The 23,900-nt window shown below is 34.8% G+C and overlaps 2 protein-coding genes across 2 annotated transcripts; both read left to right on the forward strand.

Annotated features, from left to right (window-relative positions):
- The first annotated feature begins 5,781 nt into the window (after positions 1-5,781).
- Positions 5,782-7,708, forward strand: LOC132270769 (alcohol acyltransferase 9). Its single transcript, XM_059771971.1, has one exon. It carries the CDS (start codon positions 6,237-6,239, stop codon positions 7,551-7,553), a length of 1,317 nt encoding a protein of 438 aa, XP_059627954.1. The 5' UTR covers positions 5,782-6,236; the 3' UTR covers positions 7,554-7,708.
- A 14,018-nt stretch (positions 7,709-21,726) lies between these two features.
- On the forward strand, positions 21,727-22,605 carry LOC132269859 (ethylene-responsive transcription factor ABI4). The gene has a single exon (XM_059771095.1). It carries the CDS (start codon positions 21,727-21,729, stop codon positions 22,603-22,605), a length of 879 nt encoding a protein of 292 aa, XP_059627078.1.
- Positions 22,606-23,900: the final 1,295 nt, after the last annotated feature.

The raw sequence follows: 23,900 nt of genomic DNA on the forward strand, positions 1-23,900 counted from the left end.
GATTTTTGAATTAAAATCCCTACGCCGTCTTCCTAAATTTTCCTGCGATCCCGCACTGTTCTAACTTATTTGCTTCCTCCTTGGTTCCTCATACGAACAACACTCCTATCCTTCCTTGGTTCAACCCACAGTCCATGGCTGAAATCCCATCTGGTGGTTCTATCAGTTTCAAGCGCCCCACTGTTTTTCCCTCAAACACCCATTACATGTCTCTGTATCTCTCTATCTCACAATACGTGAAAAGGGTTTTGTTTTCCTACCCCTAACAGACATATAAGATTATATATATAGGCACTTACTAAGACCTAATTCCAATTCCTAGCTAACTATAAGTCAGCTTATTTATCTCTATAAAAGAAAACCCTAATCCTATATAACCATACAAAAAAATATATACCAAATAAGTCCTATTAAAACATACGTCATTTAATCCTACTTTTAAGTAAAAAAAAAATAATTAAATTAAAGCAAAATTAAATAGTTAAAGCAACACAGCCAATTAACATAAAACAGATAAATAATTAATTTAACATACATAAACAATTACAATACAACAATTAAATTAAATACACACAAATAATAATAAAACAACTAATTTAACCAAATAACAAATAAGTCCAATAATTTAAATAAAAATGAAAAACAAACCAAAATATTCCCATTTTATCCTTTTGAAAACTAGGGGTATTACATGTATGAAGCTCGTAAAAGTGACTCATTTATTAGAGAAGTGAGCTAAGTAAAGTTCATACTACTCCTTTCATTGAAGGGTCATACTGATCAAATATACTTTACTAGTATTAAAGGCGACTGAACGATAAGGATAAGTGTTACGCTCAAACATCCTTGAAAGGCAACAAAGCCAATGGGAGAATAGTTTCAAGTCGTACACCATTGATTTGATGGGATTCTCTACTCTTAAGAGCTCTCAGCAAAAAAAGCCTGATCAGAAAGAAAAAAAGTGTTCCAGCTATAGCTCGGGATGAGCTCAGGGTAAACTCCCAAGCTCGGGAATTGATTTCAAAGTTTGATATGATGAACAAATGAAATGTCTCATTAACAAGCATGACTTGTCAGAGCAATCATGTTTACTTCATTACACCGTTAGTTCATAATGATCACTGTCAAATTAATGATCCATCTAAACTCCATATATATACTTCCCTTATTAAAATATACTCAGTAAAACTCGTAAAATATACTTCCCTTATTAAAGGGAGAATTGAGCTCAACAAATTCTAATTCTTCACTGAAAGAACAAGTTGTATGAAGCTCATAAAAGTGACTCATTTATTAGAGAAGTGAGCTAAGTAAAGTTCATAATGACTACTCCTTTCATTGAAGGGTCATACTGATCAAATATACTTTACTAGTATTAAAAGCGACTGAACGATAAGGATAAGTGTTACGCTCAAACATCCTTGAAAGGCAACAAAGCCAATGGGAGAATAGTTTCAAGTCGTACACCATTGATTTGATGGGATTCTCTACTCTTAAGAGCTCTCGGCAAAAAGAGCCTGATTAGAAAGAAAAAAAGTGTTCCAGCTATAGCTAGGGATGAGCTCAGGGTAAACTCCCAAGCTCGGGAATTGATTTCAAAGTTTGATATGATGAACAAATGAAATGTCTCATTAACAAGCATGACTTGTCAAAGCAATCATGTTTACTTCATTACACCGTTAGTTCATAATGATCACTGTCAAATTCATGATCCGTCTAAACTCCATATATATATATATATATATATATATATATATATATATATATATATATATATATATTAACATGCATGACGGATGGAAAGAGCAAATGCATTCATGTATATATATATTAACATGCATGACGGATGGAAAGAGCAAATGCATTCATGTATATATATATTAACATGCATGACGGATGGAAAGAGTAAATGCATTCATGCCTATCTTGACTCATAATCCTAAGCATAATATTCTAAATATTCTTTAATTATATATAGTTGTTGAGTTTTTGTTTACATTTAGGCTTACTATTCAACAGCAGAGTTACATCTATATTTATGGATTATGAGAACAAGTCTACTTATTTGAAAGAAAAATAATGAAGAAAGTAGCAGTGAAAAAATTATATAACAACTTCTCCAAGCATGGAGTTCGAAAGTGTCACTCCCGAGTAGTGACTGTAGAGCGCGCAACCGGCAAAAAATATATATATGCATATATGTACATTTTTAATTATTGTTTGAAATTTAAAAGTTTACCACAAATATATCAAAGAAGCCAAAAGCCAATTGGCATTCCCAACTCTTGACATGCAAAATTGGGAACGGGGGCAACTGATGAGGAAATTAAGGAAATAGGGTAAGTCAACGGTATTGATAAAGTAATTAAGATAAAGTGATCATCTCATAAGGTAATTAAAGGATAAAATTTGATTAGTTCAAAGGTTGAACTGAAGATACATTAATTAATTCCTTCTCTCTTGGAAGGAAATACGAAAATGAGAACTTCAACTCTTCTATAAAAGTGAGGCCAATCAACTTAAAAAGGTATGAAAAAATACTTACAAAAACTTCGTATATTTGATATATTTTGTTTAAGCACGGACTTGATCGTGGAAGGGGACTCAATTAGCACCCCACCAGTGTTATCCCGACTACCATTTCTCTTCTCTTGCTGGAATGGCGTTCCAGTACGAATTATGCTTCAACAGATACAAAGAACCATCTAAAATGAAATGAATGTAACATTCAAAAAATAAATAAATGAAATGAACATGCTTAACTGTGCAATATTCTTAGTGAACCCATTAAAATATGAAGTACACAACTATGCTTTGTTTTGCTTTTTTTTGAAAAGACGTGAAGGGGGTTTTATCAAATCCAAGTAGACGTACAAAAAGTAGAAAAAAGAGATAGAGGAATAAGATTTTTTTATAAAGAATCTTAAAACATTCGGAACCATGCATATCCATATATCCACACAGTGTGTGACTCCTGTGTGTGTGTGGGGATAGGAGTAAAAGAGAGGGCGAGAGAATTATCTCCCCAACATTGTTCATGTTCTTATCTATCCATGCCTTTTTAGCTTTATGTCTCGCACGTCACCGGTAAAAATGCAGCATATATCTCTGGTCCCCCATGGGAGCCTAGTTTGACTATCATATCAAGAGTCAAGACCTACACATCCATATTAACTTAAACCCCAAATGCATCCTCAATTATACAAGAATGGCTGTATGTTGCATATCTATATATGTCTATATATATATATCGATGTATTAACTCAGCGTCTCAATTTCTCAACCCCATATATCTGTACCCGCATAGGCTCAAATACAAAAGTATAGCTTTAGGACTCCGTATGTGTATCTATATACTACGTGTGTGTGTGTGTACACACAGGTTACTGCCATTTTTCCTATTGTTTCACCTACCCTGTATCCTTGCCCACAGTTTAATAGGTTGAACATTTTTACAATATAAAGCATCTCTATCTCAATTTATGGCATCATCGCCATGCTAGCATATAGTATATAAATACAGTGTATATATATAATAATGATTCTCTAACTTAATAATTTAATATGTGTGAATAAAATCAAAACTTTCTAAATTGATATAATTTGTTAGATTAAAATTTTCAGTTACACTATCAAGTCTGAATAACATTAATTATATATATATATATATATATATATATATATATGTGTGTGTGTGTGAGAGAGGGATTAGGTTGGGTCAATGGGGAATTCATGCCACAATGAATGTGTCATTTTAATTCCAGTGTTTTATGGTTCAAGTTTGAACAACAGGATACAAATACAGTAACATATGGAAGAGATTGGTCTATGCTTTTGAGTGACACGACTTTGGGTACCCATCCAAGACATGTGTGTGAGAGAGGGATTAGGTTGGGTCAATGGGGAATTCATGCCACAATGAATGTGTCATTTTAATTCCAGTGTTTTATGGTTCAAGTTTGAACAACAGGATACAAATACAGTAACATATGGAAGAGATTGGTCTATGCTTTTGAGTGACACGACTTTGGGTACCCATCCAAGACATATATATATATATATGAAAGACTAAACAACTGTATATATAACGTAAATATCCAAGACATATCCTTCCCAAAGTAACAAGGCAGTCCACTGTGGCTCTAAAGCTATGTAGGGTCCACGTACCATTAATGGATAAGATATGCATTTTGTTTAAATCCCAAACATATCATGTGAAAATTTAATATGCACAGAGGAATGCATTATTGTCCATACTAAACAATTAATTTGCATGATTCAACCAATATATTGCCTTGCTTAACATATTCAAATAATTAAATTGCGTATTATTTTCAGTGGACACAAGATTGCTTTCAAATGATAACAACCACCCAATTTTACTTAATTTCCTTCAAATTTAAAGAATCTTAAGAAAAATTCCACTTCATTTAAAATTTAATGCTTAAATATATATTTTCAATAAATACTTTAATTAACAAAAAAAAAAAAAAAAAAAAAAACTTACAATATTGAAGCTAGACAACACTTGTCTAAATAACAAAAACCTTGATCCTATAATTTTAAATATAACACTGACATTTTGTATCATTATTAACTTTGATTCGAATGTGTTAAATGAAAATAATAATCATTACAATTTTATCATTTTTTTCGAGCCGGTTCACAGGGAATGAATGATTATTAGATAATATATACTTTTGACGTTGATACAACTTATTTTACTTCCTATGTCCTCCGTTAGGGGGAATTGCATATGTCTCTTTTGTGGCTTTGTTTTTGCTACTATGCTTTTGCTTGCTTTTCCTTAGTCCTTTGTCACTGGGCTCTCTTTTGTAAAGTTGCTCATGCAACTTGCTGGCCATTGGCCTTGGCTGCTAGCTACTTTCCAATTCAAGTACTATTCTTATTTTATCGGAAAAAAGAAATAATATTTTTAAATTTTTTAAAAGTATTTTTAGATTTTAAGTAAATATTGTGCGTGATATTAACATGCAAGAGTGCTCTATTTTTATGACAGAAAAAGTTAGTGTTACTACTCAAACGTGGACTAGATGCATGATAAATTTTATAATTGATACTATAGTGGATGTTCTATATGGAGTTGAAGTGTAATTACTCTTATATTTATTATAAAAATTGAAATAAAAACACTTTTCGCAGAAGAAAATGAAAACTAACATAGAATAAATGATTAAAAAAAACAAATAATTTTAGTTTTCGAGAATAAAATGCTACTAATGTTCTTCAAATTGTAAAAAAAAAAAAAAAGAAAAGAAAAAAGAAAAAGAATGATTTATTATAGACCAGGCAAATGTGGGTCCATTCCAACTGGATCCTTTTGTCCATAACCCGACTATTTCGCATGTTGCTGTTTTAGTCTTTGCACATGGTATTATCGTCCTATCACAGCTACGGATCTTCTTTAGAATAAGACCATTTTCCACCCGTCACACACTATTCGGGTCCACTCCATGTCCCCAGATCGAAAAGGAAATATTGTTTGCTTGGACCTCTGGCCCACCTCTAAAGTTTCCATGCCCCTTATGCTTTCCACCCAGATCATCTCATCTTCTACACCATATATACTCATCATCTACCACAAATCTATGTCCGTATAAAATATAGTCTCAAATATTTTGTGGTTGATACCGGGGACACCACCTAGACAGGTATCTACTTCCACGTCCATCAACTCAAATAGGGATGGTGGTGGGCTCTTCTAATTCTGAAGACGCATTTTAAAAAAATTACCAGCAAAATTAACCCAGTAACAGATAAATCAAAACTATTTCAAAAGAGGAACATGCACAAGTCTATGAAGATAACCCTATGGAGTACCCTAGTTTTCATATCTACGAGACAGAGCGGGTCATGAGATATATAGAGAGAGAAAAAAAAAATTATATATATATATATATAGAGAGAGAGAGAGAGAGGAGTTGTGATAGCTATCACTCCGCTGAACAGACAGAAAGCAAACCCGAGCTGTTTTCATTTGTTTTGTAATTCATTTTTTCCATAAAGTGATGCCTGGAGAATCTCTTGGAGATCTTTCACAGTGAGGAGAGAGAGAAGATACACATGTTTGGCCTTAAATATATATATGTATTATTACTGTGTACAAATGAGACCCACCTCATATATATTTCTCACAACCCAACAAACAAACAAGCATATTGGTATATGTATATGTATACGATCACAAATATTTTCTCTCTCTCAAACACACTCACATGGCCAGCTTTGTTAGAGTGAAGGAAGCTGTTGTGGTCACTCCTTCAGACACAACCCCATCTCGTCTTCTCTCACTCTCGGCTTTAGATTCTCAGCTTTTTCTACGCTTCACCATAGAGTACTTGTTGGTCTACAAGCCATTCCATCATGGTTCGGACAGGGGTTCGACCACGGCTCGATTAAAGTCTGCACTGGGCCGAGCTCTGGTTCCTTATTACCCGCTTGCCGGCCGAGTCAGGGCTCGCCCAGATGGTTCGGGGCTCGAGGTGGTGTGTCGAGCCCAGGGTGCGGTTTTCATCGAAGCGGTCTCCGATTTCACCGTGTCCGACTTTGAGCGGGCCCCACAGTTCGTGACCCAGTGGCGGAAGCTGCTGTCGTTACACGTGGCGGATGTGCTGAAGGGCGCCCCACCAGTTGTTGTACAGCTGACGTGGCTAGCGGACGGTGCTGCCACGTTGGGTGTTGGGTTTAATCACTGTGTCATCGACGGTGTTGGGAGTGGTGAGTTTCTCAACTTGTTTGCTGAGTTAGCCACTGGTCGGACGAAACTCACCGAGTTTAAACCCAAACCCGTTTGGGACCGTCACCTTCTAAACCCGAACCCATCGAGTCCGGGTCAGAACAACTCAACAACTCATCCCGAGTTCAACCGAGTCCCCGATCTCTGCAGTTTTGTCTCCCGCTTCTCTCAACAGAGACTCAGTCCCACGTCGGTCACATTCGATAAAACATCTCTACAAGAGCTAAAGAAGCTCGCTATATCCACGAGTCGACTCAGCGAGTTATCCTACACGTCATTTGAAGTACTCAGTGCCCATATATGGAGAAGCTGGGCAAGAGCATTAAACATGCCGGGCAATCAAATACTAAAACTCCTCTTCAGCGTGAATATCAGAGACCGAGTCAAGCCGAGTCTACCCACTGGGTACTACGGCAACGGGTTTGTACTGGGTTGTGCCCAAACGAGTGCCAAAGACTTGGCAGAAAAGGGTGTAGGATATGCGTCGGGATTGATCAAGAGAGCTAAAGAGAGAGTGGGAGAGGAGTACGTTAGAGAGGTGGTGGAATCGGTGAGTGGGAATCGGGCGAGTCCGGACTCGGTGGGTGTGCTGATCGTGTCGCAGTGGTCAAGGCTGGGGCTGGAAAGGGTTGACTTTGGAATGGGGAGGCCAGTGGAGGTGGGTCCCATTTGTAGCGATAGGTACTGTCTGATGCTCCCAGTCTATGATCAGAGGGACAGCGTGAAGGTGATGGTGGCGGTCCCCATCAACGCCGTTGACAAATACGAATTTTTGCTGAGGAGTCCCCACTTCTGACGATCATGTATTCCTTTCCTTGTTGACTTTGTATCATCACTTTGACTTTTCTTTTTCTTTTTAAAATCTTTTTATATCCTCCGATTGATTCTTAGCAAAATTCCTATCCACGAACATTTTTCTGAGCAATGTAGTCGTCACACCCGATTTTTGCTCCCCAATTTGTTTTGCTTTTGCTGGTTAATAGACAGACACGTGGCATTTACCAATATGACGTGCCACTTGTCATCCAAACATTCATGGCAAAAAGAACAAGGTTTTGCTAATGAACTTCCATTGGCTCCAAATCAATGTGTGTGTCTTTTTAAATAAATTAAGACCAATGTTTCATTATAAAGTTACATACACAAATTAAACTTTTTCTAATTTGATACAGTACTCCTTAAAAATATGAGAAAGTTAATTTTAAAATTTCTAACAAAGGCATGCATAAAAGACTAAAAACTATTGAAAAGATGAATTATTGTCTCGATGTGGCTACAACATTTAGGATCTCTAAATTAATTACTACCAACAATAGTATGGGCCGAGCTTTTAATGGGTTAATTTGGATTATAGCCAAGGTCCAATTTTTTTTATATAAAAAAATTAATACTATTATTATTACCAATTCAGTCTATATGTAATTAATTTTTAATACTATTCTTGATCTTTCTATCAGCCAATTCAGCACAATTCATTGTACTACTTTTCTTCTTCCTATCAGCCCAATTCACGTGTGATATGTAATCAATTTTTACTACTCTTCAACCACTTACTCTCAACACACACGGTTGTGTTTTGGGTCTAACAAGGAAATTGCATAGACTTAAGAAGGGTCCAATTTCTCATCTTTTTGAATAAATATTGATAAAAAATCAATGAAAAGAATACGTAGAAAAAGAAAAATCTCTCTGAAATTAGGAAACTCTATTTACAGATGAGTTTTAATTTTTATTCCCTAAAAACTTGATTTGATATATGAGAACAACATCGTTTTTTGGATTTATTTTTAAATATATATAACATATCTTTTAATATAAGAATTATTGTGTTCATCTTTAAATTTTTTTTAATTATTGTTACCTCTTCCTACTTTGCAATCCTAGTTCCGCCCCATTACAAGAGATTGATTTAAGTAATAAAGTGTTACAAAGGGTGATTTGTTCCACATCGAATCTGGATGGGATCGAGAATAACTAAATATATATGAATGGAGTGTTAGGTCCACCTAATAATTTAAGCTTTTTGATAAAAAAGATCAGGTTTAAAGTTTGACTCACTTTTAATAAAAATTTAAATACAATCTATTTTACATGTTTTGCTTAAATCATAATTAACACATTTAAGTGTCAACAAATTCTCCAATCTTGTAAGAACATAATTGGTGAATATGAATCATTGGCATAAAAATGCTGGCATGTTAGGAACAAAAATATTATACTATTCACTGTATCTAGTTTTTTCTTTTTTCACCATCCAACAAGAGGAGTACTGAGTGATATGCTGTTTCAAGCTTTCATAATATTCTCATTAACAAAATAAAATTAATTAAGGATGTTGGTACACACACTGCACGCTCATTAGAAGTCCCTTGACTTAATATTTAGATTAAAATACATGGTAAATTTGTAATATATATATATATATATATATATATGCTTTAGGCTTCCATATCTAAAGAGGGTTGTGAAGATACGATCGAATCAACAAAGAGAGACTTGTCGTCACCCTCATTCTTAAGGTCGACCACTTTTACCTTTTGCTTTCTAACTTTTTATTGTTTTCAAACAAACCATTTACTTATACCTAGATATTCCCATACTTATCTTTCATTTTCATTTGAATAAAATAATATTGGAGGACTTTTTGTGGATGTATATTAGAGTTGTGAGGAAATTCCTTGCCATTTTTCTCTCTTTGGATTAGATAATTAGATATGTATATATATAAATATACGTATATCAATAATTAAATAGAGGAAAAAATGATTCTTTGTCTCTGTAAGTTGACACTTAACAAGGGAGTCGTGGGTTCCATATTTCTTTGTGAGAAAGTTTATTATGTTAACTCGACTTGTATAAGGTTGTTTTAAATCACTAATAAACAATATATATATATATATATATATATATATATATATATATATATATATATATTATTTCTTTATTTTAATCAAAGTGGATTCATATTCTATTTGTGTATTCCTTCTAGGTGTAAGGGCATTTAGATTTTTTTTTTTTATAACTTAAATTGAATGTTTACAAAGGATTCTGCACAGAGTTATAAGTTTGTTACCTCATATTTTTTGAAGTTCTAATTAACTAAGTGTTCGTTTGGTAATGGTTTTTATTTTTATTTTTTTTGTGATTTTGCTTTGACTTGAAGTAAAAGCAGTGTTTCTTTTTCAGAGTGTGTTTAACATTATTTCAAAATTTATTTGGTAACGTAAATTTGTTGTAAGATTTTTTAAAACAAAAACATGAAAACATGTTTGGTAAAAAATGTCGCAAGTTCGAAAAATTAAATGACTAGTTATAAATGTAATTTAGATTTTTTTTTTTTTCAAACAATGTTTTTGCTATAGTGCTGAAGCAACTAAAAGTGTCATTTTTATGCTAATGATTTTGGTATATTTTTCGAAAGGGGTACTATATAAATGATAATAAACGTTACCAAACATATTTCGTACTTTTACTTAGTCACATTACACTAGCAAAAGTATTGGCCGAAAAAGCCCTAATAGTTGTAACTTACTATCAATGTTTTTTTTTTTGGTAAAAAATAGACTCATATTTTCACTTGTTTGGGTATATCAATTAATACCTTTTGCTTTTAAAATTTATTTATTGAATTCTTAAATGGGCCTCTCATATAAATATCAACAACTTGAAATGACATAATGCTAGCCCTAAAACACACTAGCTGGTATTTTGGGCTTTTGCTGAAAGCCCAGCTAACAATCTTGGTTTTGTATCCCTCATCATCACGAGATGATATTGAGTAAGCTAGACATACCACTTCATTGATATGCCCAATCAATGAAAATTCAACCTACAATGAAAATGGTCACACCCATTTGAAAAAATCTCCCTCAACAACTTAATATGATAGTAAATTTTTATTGGTTGGACATATTAATAACAAAGTATGCCCGGCTCAATGAATATCTACTCCATCATCATCCTTTGAGCCAGCAGGAGTTGGTGTGTGAGTTTTTCTTACCATCATTAAATAAATTATAAGTAAATAAATAAAAATCATCCTTATAAGGGGAATAATAAACTATAAACCTGAAGCTAAGTCGAATTGTTTTGGGCTAGGCCTAGACAAAATTTTGAATTCATGTAACAATCCTGACCAGGATCCAGAGTAGCGTAATATATATTGTTGATCCAAAGATAAAGCAAAGCCCATTGACAAAGTAGATTCATTTAGTTCTTTGGGCCCAATGCCTAAAAGTTAAAACTAACTGAATTATCAATTGCATTTATTTATCTGTTTACCGCTTGACTAATGACTATTAATTTAATTATTACCACGACTATTAATTACTCAGTGCATGTAGAACGGAGGACTACATGTGCTAAGTGGAGGTGAATTATGGATTTTTCTAAAAGACCCGACACCACCATTATTAAGAATAACATAATGCTAGCCCTAAACCACACTATCCGGAGTTTTGGGCTTTTTGTGAAAGCCCAGGCCAGTTAAGAATCTCCAGTTGTAACGCTCATTGTTACTCTTCAAAAAAAAAAAAAAAAAAAAAAATTTGAAGGCTGAAGCTGAGTCAAATTGTCATGGGCTACAATAGTTAGGGCCCAAAATCCCTAGTACATAGGACAACAGAATTGTCTAATGTCAAATGCATTTATAAAGAGAGGAATGGAAAAATAAGCAAATTGTTTTTAAAATAAATTATGATTATGTTCCAGTAGGAAATTAGATGGAAGCTATTACGGAGGGTTAAATCGAAGAGGCATAAAAAAGAAAAAAAAAATAGTAAATAAATTGGCGATAGTACCCATGAATAATGATTATATATAATGTGATAAAAGGATTAAAACCCTTTTCAAGCCAAATAAATATAATTGCAGGTAGCTCATTTTAGACTAATGACTGTAAGGTAAATTACGTCCTACATATACCGTCTGCCCTTAATAAATAATAAGCGTAGAGTTGGGTTGACGAGGATTCGAACCCATTCTACGATTCGCCTAGAGGGCCATCCTACCAACCAATTACGCTACGCCCACAGTCTCTCCTTTCCGTAATTTCCTTGCCCATTTATTCTTTTCCAACCAAACATATTGGTAAACTATACAGTACATTTGTTTTTTAACATATTGAAAACAAAGTAATGGCGTTAAAAAGACCTTACTGCACCAGTGCAACACCAAAAATTACACCAAAAATCCAGACTTCTCATATGATATACAAGTAAATTGGCAGTGGAGTAAGGTAACCTGCAAAAAGGCAATAAAAAATAAAAAGTGAAGGAGGAGAGAAGATGAGGTTTCTTCAAAGTCATATATGCAATAAATATTAGTTAATTACTAAATTTATTTATGAGTTGTGGCCCTCAATAGAACAGCTCCCCTCCAACCATGCAACATAATGCATAACCCTAAAACGACAAGCATCAGATCAGCAGCCTTCCACACACACACACACACACACACACACACACACACGTGTGTGTGTGTGTGTATATATATATGTGTGTGTATGTTACTTACAACTGGTGTCTTCGTGAGTTCCAAGACAGGGCTGGCCAGCACATGTTATTTGCTGCTAAAGTTCTTCTACTTCCTTTTACATGCAGACACGTCATTCCTTCATGCAATTCTCTCAGAAAAAGTGCTAGCTGTTGGTTCCATATCATCAACAATATTTTAGTACTGTATAAAATTAGGGTTTTCCTTCATTTTCATTGAATTTTTTGTTTTCTCCTTATCCGGGTATGACTTACTCCACATTTAGTAGGGAAATATGAGTAAGGGAGGGAGGAAGAAGGCAGAGGAAGAATCGTGAAGAAAGCTTCTCCCAATTTGGTTGGATGGAGGAAGGAAAGGAAAAAGAATTCCTCCATACCTGCTACAAATTTATTTATTTATTTATTTTTTGCCCTCCCGAAACTGGGACAATGAAGAAAGCTTCTCCCAATGTGTAACATTTCGACTTCAACTCATTTACAAGCTCATTGTAGCGCAATTTGAAATTATGACTACTTAAAAAACATATTTGGGACTCAACTAGTACTCATGATTTTGAAAAGCTCGTATTCGAATTGACCAAGCCTGATTTATTTACTTAAAACGAGATATTCTAAACGAGTTGAGCGCAGCAATATTTGAGACTGGACTTTAATTTAATTAATTTATTTTTTCTTTTTTTTTTTCGATAATTAATTTAATATATATTTTTTTACTTATAATAAAGTGTAGAACTCGAATTGTTCATAAATAACATAATTTATTTGTCTTTTGGTAATTTATTTGTCGTTCACATAATTGAAACTTAGTACTCAAACTTGTCATGGTTTTGGATTCCTAATTTGTAATTAATTATCATAACAAATAGATTATTAAAATCGTTATTAGAAATCATGACAAAAATAAAATTTAATTTCTACAGCTTAAATCTTATTGAAGATTAAGCTGCTCATATTCTTATCCTGATAGTATTTTTAATAAGATAAATGCTCAAGAAGAATCCAGGGGAGTTTTTGGGGCGGTAAATCTGAACGTCCTAAATTTGACTCTCACAACACTTGAATTTAAATAATATATATCATTTGAGATTAAATAATATATATCATTTGAGAGTAATTGCCTATATTTAAAGTTTACTTTAGAGACCAAAGGATAATGGTTAAAAATGTTTAATGTGACTAAGAACAATAATAAATGGACAGTTAGACACTAGCGAGATGACATGAAGGATTAGCGGATTCACATTCAGTCAATGATTTGTGAATTGTATATCATGCTTCCGACTTGTGTGTACAAATTCTAATGCATCTTATCAAAAAAATCATAATAATAATAATTGCTAATATAATTGTTAATACATGCGCTTATGTTAAACATCTAACGACTTAAACTTCAAAAAAAAAAAATTGAAGGTGAACAAATATATTACGCATTAACTGAGAAACGAAACTCGAATTTGAACTACCTGAACTGCCCCCTAGCTGCAGCTCTTGCAATGTATTTTTGGTCACACCAGGAGAACCTGTTACATAACTCGCACGCCATCAAGACCCTCTCAACCAAATTATGAATGGCAAATCATCCCAATGAAGAATCCACCAACCTATGCTAAACCAGATCATGTCAACTCCCCTACTCAATCAACCACACATCACCAACCACCACTACTGTTATAAACTCCTAAATCTCCCATCAGCCTCTCCACTCATTCAACCACACATCTCCACTGCTGTCATCACCTCCTACATCCCCCCCTTAACCTCCCAATCATCACGGGCAGAATATCATCACACATTACTTTAAACCAAATGAAACATTCAAAGTGGACCTAAGCCCTTATAAGCCAGAATACATGGGGACTCCCTCCACCGAACCAATTGAGTCACTCTTATTGGATCCCCCTCCATCAAAAATCAAATGTTCCATTTCCTCCCACCCTCTTCCAATTGTTGAACATGAAAGTTTATCCATTTCTGTCTCTGAATCAGACTCAGCAACCAGCCTACCTGCAAACATCAACAACATGAAAGCAATGAAGGGTGTCAAACTGAAAAAGAAGAAGCTTTTCAAGAAGTCAGTGACCACAGATCCACAAAGAGGGAAACTATTCCCAACTGGAAAACTTTTCAATACCATCAAATGGTATCAATGGGCATATGGAATATCAGGGGGTTAAACAATCCCTTGAAACAAGCTGAAGTGAAACAACTTCTTCATCATAATAAGGTTGACATAGTTTCAATCATCGAGACCAAAATTCAGTTAATCAATGTGGACAGGGTACACAAATCCATAGCTGGTTCTTGGGAGATTGCCCACAACTACCATTACTCCCCACTGGGGAGAATTTGGATCCTTTGGAATCCTAGAAAGGTACACTTACAAGTGCTGCAGAGCTCAAGGCAAACAATTCACACTTTTGTCATAATTTTTAGCTGCAGGACCACATTCTATTGTTCATTTATTTATGGACCAAATGACTCCATTGAAAGAGAATCCTTATGGGAGGACATAGTTAGACACTCTTCCAATCTCTCTTCTGCTCCATAGTTACTTGGGGGTGATTTCAATATCATCACATCAGCTTCTGAAAATTTTGGAGGGTCTAGCAAGAGCACAAAGGCTATGTTGGACTTTAGAGACTGCCTTCATCAGTCCAACTTAGAGGATCTAAAATACCCTGGCATCTTTTATTCTTGGTCTAATAAAAGTGTGGGGGTAGCTAATATCTCAAAAAAGCTAGATAGGGTCTTGATCAATGATTCCTGGACCCATTCTTTTCCATTGTCTTATTGCAATTTTCTCCCCCCGGGATCTCCGATCATTCTCCAATGATCATCAGTTTAGGCAATCCAGCACCACCAAGGACGGTTCCCTTTAGATTTTTTAATTGCAGGAGTAACAATGATTCTTTCCTACTTTTGATTTAATCCATTTGGGACAAGCCTGTTGCAGGCTTCACTATGTTTCAAGTTGTTACTACCTCAAGCAGCCCCTCAAAAAAAGCTTCTCAACTAACTTCATTGCCATCAAATTAGAGGTTCAACATGTTCATGATCTTTTTTCCCAATGTCAAGCTGCACTTGATGTTACACCAGATGACAGTTCACTTAGAAGCCAAGAGAAGCAACTCATTGCCTTATATTCACTACTTAGGAACTCTGAGGAACAGACATATAGGCAGAAGTCAAGGGTTCTATGGCTCAAGGAAGGAGACTCCAATACCTCATTCTTCTTCAAGTCCATTGCCTCTAGGGTCAACAAGAACAAAATTATCACCATCAACTCTGCAAATGGAGTGTTGCTGGATACTGATTCTGCTATCAAGAAGGAGACTGTATCTTATTTCCAGTTTACTTTGGGACTGAATCCTCATCCCTACCCAGGTATGGACTCTCTCACATCCTTTATCCAATTCACAGTTCCACCTTACCTTATTCCCTCACTTTGCTCTATACCATCTGAGGAGGAAATCAAGAACTGTATGTTTTCCCTAAAGAGTGACAAGGCCCCAGGACCAGATGGTTTTAATGCTTTCTTTTTCAAGAAAGCTTGGCCAATTGTTGGTCATGATGTCACTAAAGCCATCAAGGAATTTTTCATTACTGGAAAACTTCTCAAGGAGGTTAACTCAACCTATATTACACTAGTCCCTAAATTGCCTAGCCCTTCATCAATTACCCATTACAGGCCCATATCATGTTGTTCCACAATTTACAAATGCATTTCCAAGCTCTTTGCATCCAAACTTAAGCCTGTAATACCTCACATAATTGGGAATGTACAATCAGCATTCATTCAGGGTAGGCAAATTGATGACAGTATTCTTTTGGCTCAAGAGCTCTTGAACAGGTGCGGCTGGAGCGTTAGGCGAGTTAGGCGGTCGCCTAAGGCCCCAGTCAATAAGAAGGCCTCATAAATTTTTATTTCTTTATATATTATAACTTTCTTAAAACAATTATATTAATTATTAAACATCAACAAATAGGAGAATTTAACAGTGACCTACAAGATTTCTATTGTTTATCACATCTTTCTTTCTTCTTTCGGGCCCCCAAATTTTTTTCCTTATATACTATAAGCTACCTAAAAATTTTATATTTTTCTATTATTAAATCTCAATCAATAGCCCAAAATATTTCTATATTTATGTTACTTTTATTTATTTTTATTTATTTATTTATTTTATCTCTCTCATCCTTATTACATGTATATTACTACACCAACCATAAATATTATCCATTGTGGTGGAACTTGTAAAACTTTCTATATTTTTTAAGACACTTATTATTTATTTAATTTTTTTTTTTCTCTCTTATTCCTCACATATTTTTTCTCCTCTCATTATATTTATTTTTTTATTTTCATCCTCTCCACTCCTACAATTTACAACCTCATTCCGTCATAAGACTTTGAATGAACTTTTATTCTATTAAAGAATTCTTTGGAGTATTGGACCAAATTCTTCGAAATCAGTTTCTATTGTTCTATAACTTTAATTAGTTTGTAGTTTTATTAAATTTTGTTATCATAAAATTATTTATTTTGTTTGTGAGTTGTCATTATTTATATTTATATTGTTGAATACGTGTTCTAGAAGAGTACATAGTCAATTAACTAACGATAGAACTAGAGATTGAAAAAAAATTAATACTACGCTTACAAATCACAAAACAAATAATGAGCATATCACTAGCATAAGCAAATAGGTAGACTCGATTAAAAGACCAATTTATTTTTTTCGCCTAAGGCCTCAAATTATATTGAGCCGTCCTTGCTCTTGAATGGATATCATAGGCACTCTCCCTCTCCAAGATGCACTCTAAAATTTGATATCCAAAAAGCCTTTGACTCTATCTCTTGGGAGTTCCTTTTTGACTCATTGTTACTATTTGGTTTCCCTACCACATTCATCAAATGGATACAAACTTGTGTTTCCACACCATCATTCACTATCTCAGCCAATGGTGAATTCTCAGGATACTTCAGAAGTATAAAACGGCTGAGGCAAGGGGATCCCCTATCCCCATTTCTCTTTGTGATTGTGATGCAAGTTTTCTCACTAATTGTCTCCAAAACTATAAGGGAAAGGCCTTTCAAATACCATTGGAGATGTAAGCACCTGGACCTAACCCATTTGATTTTTGCAGATGACTAAATGCTATTCTCATATGGTAATCTTGAATCCTTAAGTACACTTAAACATGCAATTGACACCTTCTCATCCCTATCTGGCCTGCAAATCAATCAAAATAAATCTCAGGTCTTCCTATCTGGTATTAATGATAACCTCGAGGCTGCCATCATTTCCCTTCTTGGCTTTGAGAAAGGTGCACTACCTGTTAGGTACCTTGTGGTACCACCTATATCCACTATGTTGAGGTCTACTGATTGCAGGTCATTAATTGATGGGATCACTTCAAGAATTGGCCACTGGACTAGCAAAAACCTCTCTTTTGTAGGCAGGCTTCAACTCATAAGATCAATCTTATTCTTTACACAAATGTACTGGAGCTCAAAGTTTATCCTTCCAACAAATATCACACATGAATTGGAAAGTATTTTTGGTAGATTTCTTTGGACTGGTCCTATTCTAAAACCTTCAGGTGCAAAAATTGCTTGGGACAAGTGCTGTCTACCTAAAAGAGCATGTGGATTGGGGCTTCCTAATCTCACAGTATAGAATGAAGTTGCAATAATGAAATAGTTCTGGAGAATCATAAGCTCAAATGACATGCTTTGGGTGCAATGGATTAATATTTACCTGTTGAAGGGCAGGAGCATTTAGGAGGTGAAAGTGTCAAGTCAGTGCTCATGGAGCTGGAGGAAGCTACTTAGTCTCAGAAGCAGCATCATGCCCCTTGTCAAATTAGAAATTGGTGATGGCAAAGCAACCAATTTCTGGTTTGACAATTGGTCTCCTTTGGGTCCTCTACATCATCTTGTTTCCCCTCAATAGATTTTGGATTCTGGCCATGATTTTAAAACCAAACTCAATTCTTTTATTACAGAATCTACCTGGAACTTTCCAACTTCCATACTATCCATTATACCTCAATTACAACCAACCACAGCCTTGCCATCCCTCATGACTCAAAGAAGGGACAAGTTCATTTGGACACCTACTTCTTCATCCAATTTCTCCATAGTTGCAACAATGAAATACCTCATAAAACACCTTCCAACCCTACCATGGACTCCCAACCTTGAATAGAAGGTGCACAGCACACATCAACACCACAACTTGTGTCCTTTGCAATGCTGAACCAAAGTCCCACGACCACCTCTTCTTCAAATGTTCATTCACCAGACCCTTATGGGCATTTCTACAAGCGAGATGTAGGTTCTACATTCAGCCATCATCATGGAATGACTTGATCAATTGGGCCTCTCATCACTGGAAAGGCAAATCAGAGTTTCACAGCAACTCTGTATCTTAACTTAGCCTTGCAGCACTGGTCTACAACATTTAGATAGAGCGCAATAACACAATTTTTCAAAAAAAAAACCAATCTGCAAATTCAGTTCTTCATATGACACTGGATTCCATCCGCTCCAAACTTCTGAACTCTTCAATCACTGACACATCCATTGCAAGCAGATCGAGTTGCAGCCGAAGGGGAACTCCCTGAAAGTGTCATACGGCCACCGGCAAAACCACTTGATCAAAGTGCTTGAAGGAGGAGACCTCATGTTGGGAAGAACTTCCCCTGATCACCGGATTAAATGGTTCCTTAACGGATCTTGTAGAGCAATTTGTATTGTTCATGGGCTGGGTGTAATGGGCTTATTGCTCCAGCTTTATAACTTGCCTATGGGCTGATGCCCTTTTGGCCCTGTAATTTTGTTCATATTAATATATATTGAAAATTTACCTTTCAAAAAAAAAAAACTCGAATTTGAACTCGAGCTCAACAAATAATATTCGAATCAAATTGAAATGCTCTTATATGAACTCAACTCAATTCAAGTTTAAACTCGTTGTAAATTGGACACGACTTGCCTTAGCTGTAGCCATGGCGAGTTCATCCTCATGGTGCTCTCATTATTCACTTGCTATTTTCTAATAGCTTAGAAAATGACAAACTAATTCTAATAGTATTTTTTTTTTAATAGAAATAAAATAATGTTAGATTAAACCTTACAAAAATAACTTTAGAGTTTTTAAAAGTTAATTTACCAAGTATGACTACTTGTATGGCCTCTATCCCCTATTAATTATCTATGTTTCCTTTTTGAAATATTCAAATGAGTTGGTACCATTTGATATATATATATATGGATTCCCAGATAAACCATTTGTATTTCCAATGACTTTGGAAAATTCCATAACTTGGAAGTTTAAAGAAAAGTTTGTAATCCCTAGCCATTAACCTTAATTATTCCTTTCCATGGAAGACAGACAATAAAACAGATCCCTCGACGCACCTTATTAATTCTTGTCTTTAAATTCCCAACTCACATATACAGGGTGCTTTTAATTTGGCCATTTCTGATGAGACTCCATTTGCGATAATCAACTTTTTACCGGAGTTAATTACTAATTATATTGACATCTTATAGAAGTCAATTATAGTAGCTTAGTATGTATGCAGTTTAGGCTACACATGAATGAACTGTACCTCTACAGGTGTGGAAATTAATTTCTAGAGTATTTCACATAATTGTGAAGTGTTATAAAGCAATAGTGGATTCTAGATTTTGTAAGTATATAAGAGTGGGTATAAAGCTTTGATGTTAAACTCTAAAAATGATAACATGGTAGATAATTATTTGAGTAGGATGGAAAGTGTATTATTCATTTTTAACAAGCTTTACGTATATTTTTTTAAGTCTAAATGACACATGAGTACAAGTTATGCAAGTCTAACATATATATATATATATATTTGTATTCTGGATCAAGTTACTAGGAAATCATTGATATTCCAAACGTTTTAATTCTCACCATCTGTGTTTATCTGCCCTTAAAATCGATTAGAAAGATAATGTTTAAGCACCTTTCTATTTCCTTATCAACAAAGTATTGTATTAGATAACTATCTGCTGGTCACGTGAGACTTACATGTGAGAGATAGTTAGAATATTCTACCTTCGTCCCTTATTAGTTACTGTCCATCTTTGATTTTATAACTTTTTAAGGGGACATGCAATTAATGCATTGTCTCCTTTTAAAATTACCAAATTGTCCTTTTTAATTTAAATATATATACTTACAAAGTTTGAATTTTTTAAAAAATATAAAGGATAATGATGAAAATATAAAAAAAATATAGTTTGACTTTTCAAAGAGGGCAACTAATTTGGGACATGTAAAAAGAGAAAAATGGACTATTAATAAAGGACGGAGGGAGTACTAATTATTTTGATTTCTTTTACCGATGATATATACCAATATAAACGATGTAACTTTGTTCGTGTTCTCCACGCGAGTTAAGAGAAGAGTTTTGTCTTCTAAACGAAATTATTTGATAAAGTGATAAGTATCTACCTTTAAACCAGTTAAAAATAAATTAGTAATGGAAGATTAACAATGCATATATGCTCAAAAATAAAAAAAATTTAGTTAAAATATCAGGCTTACCGTTATCTATTTTTTAAACCCAATTTAAAAAATTTTGCAGGGCCTTAAAAATTAATTTTAATTGATTTTTTTTTTTTCCCACAGTTATATCAAACAATACTTTCTAGTTGATTTTTACAAGTATGCATGCCAAAGATGTTGTACATTTGTACTAGCTTCTTAATAAATAATTTTCTCCTTTTATACTTTCCACTTTATAATTTTTTTTAACAATATTCAGACCCTACTCTGCTACACTTGCTCTGCATTATTTTTGAAAGATAAAATGAAGTTAATTACCTTTCAACTGTCAATACACAGCCCCCATGGAGTACTAACATTTCACCTTAACGGAGAATTTTGTCATTTAAATTATTAGCTCCCTCCCTCAAATATTAATTATTTATATTTGTTATTAATCAAAGACTAATTAAAAAAAAAAAAACTTAAGGTTGTTAAGATTTAGTACTTTTTTAGTTTAAATATGTACAAAATAGGGATTACAATATGGGAGAGAGAAGGAGAGTTAAAAATAGTGACTTACCAGTGAAGAAGTATTTTTGTGTAAGTTTACTTTTTGTAATTTTCATAGATGACGAGTTAATAATAATTACCACTCTACAAAGTAAGATATAGAATAGTCAAGCACAAATTCCTAGTCCAGTGTGCACCACTTAGGTCTGTTTCTTAACAGGGCAGCAATCTCTATCCCCTTCTCTCTGTCTCTAAGTAATATATAATATATTATATATAGATACACATATATATAAATACATGCATATAAGACCACCGCCCTCATCCACCATTTACAGGCGAGAGATTCAAATCAACCCTTCACAGCCCTCTATCACGACTAATCAGGTTACAGAGAACGAGGTAATCTCCATCTTTTACTTGCTGTCTCACTACTTTGAACATGGCCAGTTATTCAGACCCTCATAATCACCCTACCCAAGGCACCACCACCAACAACAAAAGCCCCATTTCTTCTCTTCCCAACTCCACCACCAGCACCACCGCCAACGACTGCGCCACCACCTCTGACACTAAAACTAGTACTAATAGGAGGCCCAAAGGCACAGGAGGACCCGACAATAGTAAGTTCAAATACAGAGGAGTGAGACAGCGCAGTTGGGGCAAGTGGGTGGCTGAGATCCGAGAGCCCCGAAAACGTACTCGCCGGTGGCTAGGCACCTTCGCCACCGCTGAGGAAGCAGCCAGTGCGTATGACCGCGCCGCCATTATACTTTACGGCTCAAGGGCTCAGCTCAACCTCCAACCTTCCGGCGGTGGCGGGCCATCCAACTCCTCCTCCTCCCGCCGTGGTTCTTCCTCCTCCTCTTCCACTCAAACGCTCCGCCCTTTACTTCCTCGCCCCTCCGGCTACGGTCAAATCTTCACCTCTTCCACAACCGCTGGGTACCTACCGTACGGTCACTATCCCACCTTACAGAACCCTAACATGGTGCAAAGTTTTCAACAATTACTTCATCAGCAACTGCAACAAAATCAATTTGCACCGTTTGATGAAGATGTTAAGGTCGACCCCACAATAGCCACCACATCTTATCCACACCCAAATCATGTTGATGTGAATTGTGTGTACGATGATGTCAAACCTATTGTTGGGTCGAGCTTGTGTTTGCCAACTGAACCTGTTGTTGCACCGGCGCTGTCAGATCCGACGGTGGACGGAGGGCCAGAGTCACCGGCGCTGTGGCCGTTGATAAAAGACGAGGAGTACCCACCGGCTAACATGTGGGATGATGGAGACCCTTCCCTTTTTGATTTTTGAAGGGTTTATAAGGAATAAGAAAGAGTGTTTTTCAAGTACTATCTTGATATATATATATATATATATATATATTCCTCTTATATATACTGGCTGCATGCAACACTATAGAGGTGTATTTGGGACATTCATGACCTATGAGTTTCAACTAAAGTTGGATTTGATTAATTATAAGCCGATGAAGGGTATGAGAAAAAGGGATTGGGTCAGCGATGGAGAGACTGAAAATTAAGGTTGCATGGTTTGAATCTGAGGAAATTTATTTGATTAGGTGGTCAAGTTATGATTTACACAGTTGCATGTGTTGTACCCTATATTGGCTTCATAAGATCTGAATGGATCTCGAGGTATGTTTACTCTTCTTCTTTTTTTCTTCGTTTTTTCTGCATCAGGAAATTAGTAGAGATTGATATATATACTTATATACACATATATGTATTTCTTGGATGGTGGAAGTTCAGCGATGGGAAGTTTCTATAATTGATCATAAGGGCTAGGGTTCCAAGCGCGCACACAGATATATATATATATATATATATATATATAGGTTTGGAAGGGGAGTTTGTATCACTAGATTTTGGAAGGGGAAAAGGAACATGATAATTCTTTCTATCTTGTATCACCATTTTATTTAAATAAAGTTCAAAGTTTAATGGTTCTTATATATGGATTTCTGCAATTTTTTATTTTTATTTTTATTTTTTTATCTTTTTGGGAAAGGTTGGTTTCTACATTTGCTAAACATGCTTTGATAGCATATATCCCTTCAGATTTAAAGCAGTTCAAATAATACACTATATATATATATGGAAAATTGATCACTGGACTTCTGTTTTGTATATATATATATATATATATATATATCATTGGAAATGAGTACTTTTATTTATTTATTGTTCCAATATCTCAAATGTGACTTCATTTTTATTGCTTTTGAAAGATCAATTTTGTTGGTTTGGATCATGAACTTAAATTCCAATACAAGAAAGTAAAATATATATTAATGCATCTGCTGATTTGGATATATAATTGCGCTGTGTTTTCCGGCCATCTCAAATTAATGACTTAATTTTTGTTGCTCACGGAGGATTAATTTGAGGATTTGTGAAATGAGTTCAAGAAATTTTTGTTGCTCATGGAGTACGTAGTTGCTTTCTTGATGAAGCTGCCAAAAATCCCCATGAAATAATTCTTATCTGTTTGACTTATAAATAAAGAACACTGCTTCTGTAGATTATCTATATATATAAATTAGTGTGTGTGTGTGTGTCTGGCTGATTTGTTGGAATCCTTTTTCC

The sequence above is a fragment of the Cornus florida genome, unplaced genomic scaffold, assembly GCF_030987335.1.
Source record: "Cornus florida cultivar Cherokee Brave unplaced genomic scaffold, ASM3098733v1 CherokeeBrave_3.0.0_Hap2_Chr08, whole genome shotgun sequence".
Lineage (NCBI taxonomy): Eukaryota > Viridiplantae > Streptophyta > Magnoliopsida > Cornales > Cornaceae > Cornus > Cornus florida.